General features: G+C 38.1%; 1 protein-coding gene across 1 annotated transcript in view; it reads right to left on the bottom strand.

Annotated features, from left to right (window-relative positions):
- Nucleotides 1-638: 638 nt before the first annotated feature.
- prdm8b (PR domain containing 8b) overlaps nucleotides 639-9,023 on the bottom strand; it is a 14,296-nt gene continuing 5,911 nt past the window's right edge. Inside the window, exons 2-4 of the mRNA XM_041788180.1 lie at nucleotides 4,707-4,935; nucleotides 2,863-3,094; nucleotides 639-2,394 (exon numbers count right to left, since the gene is read on the bottom strand). Coding sequence (XP_041644114.1) covers nucleotides 1,133-2,394; nucleotides 2,863-3,094; nucleotides 4,707-4,925 — 1,713 coding nt within the window. The 5' untranslated portion in view covers nucleotides 4,926-4,935 and the 3' untranslated portion in view covers nucleotides 639-1,132. The remainder of the gene's footprint in view (nucleotides 2,395-2,862; nucleotides 3,095-4,706; nucleotides 4,936-9,023) is intronic.

Below are 9,023 nucleotides of genomic sequence, written 5' to 3'. Positions count from 1 at the left end.
GGAGGAACTACAAGGAGAGGAAGACGTGGACCAAACATGGTCCAGGATCAGATTTCAACCCTGAGACTCACTGAGGACGATGGTACCAACAGGCCAGCCGTCCCAGTAATAATGAAATATTCATCTGGCTTATAGGAATGTAAGATCAGCATTATAGCAATAAAACATGACTTTAATTGGTTCTATTAATGAACCTCTGTACTGTATCAGTGTTTATTTAGATACGTTAGCATGCAGGTCTTTGTTAAATTTGATTTGGTTAATGTCAGATTGTTTTTCTTTTCCCTCTTCAGGTCAAACCTTTAACCTTTAACCCCACGCTCACACACTGATAATGGAGGTTAGATGGAGGGTGTGTTAACTAATCCCATTCAAACACAGCAGGGGATCAAACCCCCGACCTTCTGGAGGAGAGGTGACTGTACCCACTGATCCACAGCCTCTTTAGGTTTGTTTTCAGCTGCTCCAAACCGGAACCCCCCAGGGTTAATGACGCTGTTTAAATGTTCATTTTAGTTTGCATTGAAGAAAGAACGAGCAGAGGTGAAAATAAATCTATTTTATTGTCAATGCATTCAACATGATTCGATAAACTATCAAATTTCCGCAAAAGGAAGAAACACTGAAACTATTCCCCACTGACACAAAATATGACACTTTGTATTTGAAATCAAACGGAGTATTTACAGCGTAGTAACGTATAGACTGCATCTTAAATCAATATTATTTCATATTCATGCACTCTGAAATATATCTGACATAAAATCCCCGTTTATTAGTCGTCCACATGAAAACCTGCTGCTGTAAACATGACGTGAGACTACATTTGATTCCTCCTCTATATTTGGATTTATAGGATATAAAATACGACTTACTGTACATTTACACATATTTAAATCTTCCCTTTTCTCAAACGGTTCAAGTGTTTCATAAATATAATAATTTAAAGTCAAAATCATCACTCCAACACCACGTCTGTACAGGGACGAGAGAAAGCAAAGAGTCAGTCCAAAGTGAAAACAAGTGCAAAGAGGATTTTGAAGTGTTTAAGTGTCTTAATCCAGGCGCCTCGTATCCCTCCGCGTTAAAAAATAGTCCCTCCCTCCCGGCCAACTGACTGAGCCTGTGACAGTCAGTTGTGGGAGGTCATGTGACGTGAAAGGTGATGCCTCTCCCGGAACGACTCGTTACAAATGGGGCACTTGAGTTTCTCCTCGCGCCGCCGTTTGACCAGCGGCTCCATGGAGTACTCCTTTTTGTGGTGGGAGCGCATGTGGTAAACCAAGTCCGAGGTCATGCGGAAGGAGGCGTTGCACTTGGCGCACCAGTTCTGCGCCGGCAGGCAGAGCGAGGTGAAGGAAGGGGGGAGGAGGGTGAGCGCCGACGGCATCTGGAGCTGGATAGGCCCCGAGTTCTTGGGCCAGAAGGCGGTGGCGTAGACGAACGGGTTCTGCTTGGCCACGCCGCCCGGCACGGGGCAGTTGGCGCCCAGCTCCGCGCCCTGCAGCTTGGCGGCGAGGTGGTCGGCCTGGTACAGTCTGCTGGAGGAGATGGTGTCGCCCACGGCCGGGTGGCAGTCCAGCAGCTTGGGCGGCATCACCAGCGGCGAAATCTGAGAGAAGGACGAGCGAGACGGCTGGCTGAAGGCGCTTTTCCTCTCGCCGCCGCTGCCGCTGCCCTGCTGGCTGACCGAGGTGAAGGCGCTGCCCATGGGCGGGGTCTGGGGGGGCTGGGTCTCTGACAGCACTTGCCTGATGTTCAGGTGCTTCTCTGACGGGTTGCTGCTGGGACGGCCGCCATCTTTGTTTTCAGAGTTGGGGCTCTGCAAGTTCTTGCTGCCTCCGTGATGTTTGAGGTTCTGTGGTGACTTCTTGACCTCGGTGAAAGCGCTGCGTTTGCCCTCGCCGAGCTGGGCGGAGCAGGGCGGTGAAAAAGAGCGGTGGTTCTCCTCCAGACCGTACGCTCCTCGGTAGTTCTGCGCCGACGTGGCGAGCTCATCTTTAGATTTGGACGGGGGAAGGCTCGGCCCTCGGCACTCCCGCTCCTCCATCTCGGAGAACTTCCTCTTCCCTGAGCTCTCGCTGCAGATCTCCGCCTCCTTGTCGCTGGGCGGGCTGGTCCGGTTGTTCTCCAGATCCCGGGCCAGGTTGTGAAAGTCTGTGGAGGGTTTGTTGGCGTCCTGCGGGCTGCCAAAGCCCTCCGAGCGGCCCAGCTTGGGACTGCCTCTGGTCGGGGTGGTGGTCGGCCGCTCGGGGCTGCTCTCTTTGCTCTGGTCCTCCTCGCCACCCGTGATGCTCTGAAGTCTTTTGGTGCAACGGAAGCGCAGGTGGGCCAGGAACGGGAACTCGAACTGGAACCGTTGGCTGCAGTCAGGACAGGAGTGGTGGGACGATCCTGCAGAGACGAGGAAGAGTAAAGATTAGTTTGACCAAAGAAGCTAGCTCAGTCCCTGACAGACGCCTCAGATGGTTCCAGGGCCAGTTCTGAGGGTTTGGACCTGATGATGGGGCCAGGGCTCCTCTCACTGAGATAACTTTACTGTGAAGTTTTTATCTGATCCACATTTAACAAACAGAACTTCATAACTGACCTCGTACCTATAAAGATGATTGCATCCCACTAACAACACAAGCGTTGGTGTCATAAAGACAGACCGTGACACGACTGACAGTCTGCTCTGTGTTTGCTCTCCTCCTAAAACCACGTTTACTCCTCTCTGTCAGATCCTCTGTCTGGGGAATCTGCACATTTTTAACCCCCTGGTGAAAACAGAGGACTGCGTCCCTGGAGCATCCTTGTGATTAGGATGTAAGATAAAGATCAGCGGATGATTCGGGAGTTGTTCGGGCCGCGTGGTCTCACCTTTGCTCTTGGCGGGCGCTCGGCTGGCGCTGAGCAGCAGCAGGTCGATCAGGTCCTTCCCGTACCACACCAGCAGCTCCTCGTCCTTCTCGATGCGCCGCAGCGAGCGGTAGAAGAGCTGTCCGTTCTTCACGTAGGCCTCCAGGTTCTGCTCCTCTTTGTCGCGCGCCGACTGCACCAGCCGCAGCCACATCAGACCCTCGGAGGTGCTGTTGGCCGCCGACGTGTCCACCTGTGCAGCACACGAGGAGATATGAGTACAGCGCTCTGATTTAGAGTCTACCTCAGAGAGGATGGTTATTCTGACACCAGAACTACCCGTGCACATCGCTCAGAGCTCCACTCAGAATCAGAGGCAGGTTTCTGACATTTTACAGCATCTAAACGATCTCAGATATTTCAGCAGATTCTTCCTCTGCTGCAGGATTAATAATAATAACTTTAAATATAAAACGATATTATTGTAATTAATAAATAATTAAATAACCAATAAATAAAGAAGGATTTTATATCCAGTGAAGGGTTAAATGACCTCTAAATGAGGCTTTTTTCAGTTTGTCTCAATTCTAAAATAGGACTGCAGAGATCTGCCTGCAGAGAAGTGATGCTGGTGCATGGACATTTTTGGAGTTTTACTCTTGTGTTGTTTCAAATGGGAATTTAAAGAAATATATACAAAGCTTAAGGTTAATAAAAAAGACACAAAAATAAAGTGCATTTTAATTTGCCTTGTAGAGCCTAATGTTAGATAGAGTTGGAGCTGCAGAGATGACAGCAGAAGGTTATCAGAGCAACCAAAGCAGCATCAGAATAACGCTGCTGTTGTAAATAAATATATTTGGTTTTTAACCTGATAAGGTTTAATTAGGAGCTTTGAATCCATTCTAGAATATTCTAAAAACATGAATGAGATTTTGAACATAAATAATAAATAAAAAATTAATAAAATAACACTGACATTTCCATAAATGTTTGATGAAAGCAAACAGACGATGAAAACGATGTTATTGTAGTCCAGATATACTAGAGCTGTGGTTCTCAACAGGTGGCTCAGGGCCCAACAGTGGGTCATTTTAACCCTGGATACTTGTCATAATACACACACTTATTTTGCTACAGCATAAAATCATTCTTATAATTCTGAAAATTCAAACAAAATCAGGCTGGAAATAATTTAAAACCGACAAAAATAAAGACTAATAAAGAAAAGTCGACCCCAAAGTCAGATCAGAGAACACAAACGTCAACGAGAGGATGAGGAGGATTTTCAAACACACCTTCATCCTACCAGTGGAGAAACATCACACTGAGATATAAAATCATTTCATGGAAAATAAAAAAAATCTATGAAATTAACAAAAAAATAATATGACCCCCAAAAATGAAGGAAATGCAAAAACAATCCAGCACCCCCAAAATTATTATTATTATTATTATTATTATTATTGTTATTATTATCATTAATAATAATAATAATAACAATAAAGGAAGAACTTTGTAAAAAAAAAAAATATTTGGGTTTCGTAATTTGTTTTCTTCACCTTATGGTTTTTAAGGTTAGCCTTTTTTTATCCATGGTAGGAAATGTTTTTCTAGTGGACCTTCAGGGCCACCATACTTCTTCTAAGTGGGTCAGAAATGATCCGTATCAACATCAGCATGTTTTTATGTTATTTCTTCATCGTGCATTTTTGGTCAGAGATATTCTCTCATATTTATTCTGTCTGATGTTTGGGTCTTCACAAGAAGATTTTCATTTCTAATTCTGTTTTTTTTTTTATATTCGAGCTTCATGAAGAGACCGTCCTCCAGGTAAATCCCGGCGTTCTCTCATGGACACTGACCCTGAAGATGTACGGAGCGGTCCGTTTGTCGGTGGACTTCAGGGCGATGAAGGCGATGCTGTCATACAGCGACGTGTGGCTCAGCACGCAGGGGCCAAAGATGGCGTTCTCCGGGATGTCACACGTGGTGTAGACGCTGGTGAAGATGTCCGTCAGACACTGCTGCACCGCTTTGGCGTCCCCATCCCACGCCAACTTCTGAGAGCTGGACTCCTCCATGTCTGCGTGTCTGCGGGGAAGAAGAGGAGAGATTGATCTATTGATGCTTTTATTCTGACATTTTAATATATATTATTATATTCTCTTATAACATATTTATTCAGAGATGATCGATGCTTTTATTCTGACAGTTTTATATGAATTATTATTTTTTATATATTTATTCAGAGATGATCGATGCTTTTATTCTGACAGTTTTATATGAATTATTATTTTTTATATATTTATTCAGAGATGATCGATGCTTTTATTCTGACAGTTTTATATGAATTATTATTTTTTATATATTTATTCAGAGATGATCGATGCTTTTATTCTGACAGTTTTATATGAATTATTATTTTTTATATATTTATTCAGAGATGATCGATGCTTTTATTCTGACAGTTTTATATGAATTATTATTTTTATATATTTATTCAGAGATGATCGATGCTTTTATTCTGACAGTTTTATATGAATTATTATTTTTATATATTTATTCAGAGATGATCGATGCTTTTATTCTGACAGTTTTATATGAATTATTATTTTTATATATTTATTCAGAGATGATCGATGCTTTTATTCTGACAGTTTTATATAAATTATTATTTTTTATATATTTATTCAGAGATGATCGATGCTTTTATTCTGACAGTTTTATATGAATTATTATTTTTTATATATTTATTCAGAGATGATCGATGCTTTTATTCTGACAGTTTTATATGAATTATTATTTTTTATATATTTATTCAGAGATGATCGATGCTTTTATTCTGACAGTTTTATATGAATTATTATTTTTTATATATTTATTCAGAGATGATCGATGCTTTCACTGGCAGAAATAAGAACGCTGCTTAAATCCCTTCAGTTCAGGTCATCACCTGCATCATTATCTTTAAGTAGATTTAATTTTTGTTTGTCTGTTAATTCTGTCTCCTGTTTTTATCACATACTTTCCACCAGGGCTGGACCAACAGCCACATCTCAGCTGTAAAGGTCTAAACCTGCAGACTGAAGTCAGCTGAACTGTAGAGAAGCCGTCTGCAGACTCCCAGCTCAGTTCCTTCAACCATGGAAGGAATCGGGGGGTCAAATGTCCTACAACTTTGTCTTTGCGCCGTCTAAATAAGTGGGTCAAAGGTCAGTACTCCTCTCAGCCTGCACAGCAATGAAACCCTCCTTTAGCTAACGACGCTGACCGTTCAGAGCTGGAGGGAGGAAGTCTGGGAACGAGTGGACTGGGATATTCCTCCTATTCCCAGTCTAACCAGCACACACACGTCGACACTGCAGCCGTCTCCAGACTGAGCCGATACATCGGTGAATAGCAGGAAGTGACATCATTTTACTTTTAATAGAATTAGGATCGCTCATAAATAGATAAAATAAAATAAAATAAATAAAATAGTAAAATGTCAAACGGCTGACTTCGTCAGTAAGCATGAATCTAAATAGGCTGAGAGCGTGCTCACAGATCTATAAAACTGGACGTGTTGCCCGGCCCTAGCGTCCCTCTAAAGCTGCTATGACGGTTTTTATTTCCTCTGATTCTAGAGCTGGTCCTCCCTGAGTCTGCTTACTTTTGACTGGACGCATCTAAATCTCTGATTTCTGTGTTTGTGTTATTTTAACTATCATTTTAATATTTCTATTCCTGCCATTTAAACAAAGTTATTTTTCTGTTATTACTAATATTTTTTATTATTCCTGCCATTTAAACAGTTACTACTCTGTTATTATTATCATTATTATTATTATTATTATTATTATCATTATTATTTTATTATTCCTGCCATTTAAACAGTTACTACTCTGTTATTATTATCATTATTATTATTATTATTATTATTATTATCATTATTATTTTATTATTCCTGCCATTTAAACAGTTATTTCTCTATTATTATTATTATTATTATTTTATTATTCCTGTCATTTAAACAGTTATTTCTCTATTATTATTATTATTATTATTTTATTATTCCTGTCATTTAAACAGTTATTTCTCTATTATTATTATTATTATTATTATTTTATTATTCCTGTCATTTAAACAGTTATTTCTCTATTATTATTATTATTATTATTTTATTATTCCTGTCATTTAAACAGTTATTTCTCTATTATTATTATTATTATTATTTTATTATTCCTGTCATTTAAACAGTTATTTCTCTATTATTATTATTATTATTATTTTATTATTCCTGCCATTTGAACAGTTACTACTCTGTTATTATTATCATTAATTTTATTTTATTATTCCTGTCATTTAAACAGTTATTTCTCTATTATTATTATTATTATTATTATTATTATTATTATTTTATTATTCCTGTCATTTAAACAGTTACTACTCTGTTATTATTATTATTATTATTATTTTATTATTCCTGCCATTTAAACAGTTATTTCTTTATTATTATTATTATTTATTTATTTTTTATTTGTTTTTTTTTCTGTTATTATTATTATTATTAATATTATTTTATCATTTCTGACGTTTTAAGGCGTCGTTCGCTCCCGGCACAGAGGAAATAAATCTCGTCGTCGACAGATTGGATAAAGCAGCTGTCAGGGGGCGAGCAAGGCCCTCTCTCTCTTTCTGCCAGCTTTGTAATTAATTCAAACCCGTTAATAAAGGGATGGACAACTGGTGGCTCGGGGACCACATGAGGCCCGCCTCCTCTCTAAATGGGGCCCATTTAAAAATATTAATAAACAACATGGGCCTTAAAGGGCAATTCCAACATTTTACACAAAACCAAACGCTTCACCACAGAAACATCTCTGATCTCAGGATCATGCTTGAATTACAGATTTAGGTTCATTAACAGAGTTATATTTTATTAGCAGAGTTATATTTTATTAGCAGAGTTATATTTTATTAGCAGAGTTATATTTTATTAACAGAGTTATATTTTATTAACAGAGTTATATTTTATTAACAGAGTTATATTTTATTAACAGAGTTATTTTTGCTTAAAAATTATTTCCATCCAACATTTCCTCAAATATTTGAATCAAAACTGTCAGTGATGTAAATATGTCTGATTTTCTTTAATTCAGCGTTCGGCTCATCTAATGAAACGTTTCTCTGTTTATGAGAGTAAAAATATTCTGATTCAAGCTTTTATTTATTCCCCCGTTGAATTCTGGGTAAATATAATTATCTGATGAAGACTGATGAGGTTTACAGAGAGAATTAAACTAAAGAATAAAAATACTGTGTACAGAAATTCCCAGTGGTTAATCTCACTCTGGTCTCAGTAAAAACAGGACGGTGTCTGATCACTAAAAAATAATGAGTTAAAAATGTCGATGCCTAAAAAGGTGAAATTGATAGATGAAATAATAAATGATGGTTAATGAGGAGAACGGTTCAAATGCAGAAGTTTTACATTTAAAGTATTTCAACAGTAAATTAATGTTTCTGTCAGGATTAATTAATGCAGTTAATTTAAATTAATTCATCACAAATTCTTTAACTGATTAATTTTTCATCCTCCGTCGGATAAATATTCATCATAAAAAATTCTAATAATTCTTATGAATAATATTTTTGTGTTATCTGATTAAATCGTCTTTTCACATTAACTGAAATTTAAATCTTTTTTTTATGCACATTTATTTATTTAATATGTCAAATCACATGTTGAATTAAACCGTATCATAATCACACTATCACTGATTCAAATTAAATATTCGTTAATAATCAAACTCATCTCATAATGTCAGGCGTAAAAACAGTTGAACCTGTATTAATACTCAGAGTTAATTATATCTAATATATATTCAATGATCATAAAACTCTCTCACCTCTTTAACACACAGAGAATCAGAGGAAAGATGCTGCTCTGAAAATCTGTGTGTTCTCATTAATGATGAATCTGCTAAAAATCATTAATATTAATAAAGTCATTAAAATCATTAAAATCATTAAAGTGATTAAAATTATCAATACCATTAAAATCATAAAAATATTAAAATTATATAAATCAATTATTTAAATCTTTGAAGCTATGAAAATAATAACCCATAAATATTCTCCATGCTGTAGTGTGGCTCTGATTAGAGAAAGAAGAAGAACTCTCTCAGACCTCTGAG

This window comes from Cheilinus undulatus, linkage group 5, assembly GCF_018320785.1.
Source record: "Cheilinus undulatus linkage group 5, ASM1832078v1, whole genome shotgun sequence".
Lineage (NCBI taxonomy): Eukaryota > Metazoa > Chordata > Actinopteri > Labriformes > Labridae > Cheilinus > Cheilinus undulatus.
Note: the sequence above shows the minus strand (reverse complement) of the source record. Positions and strands in the feature narration are given on the sequence as shown.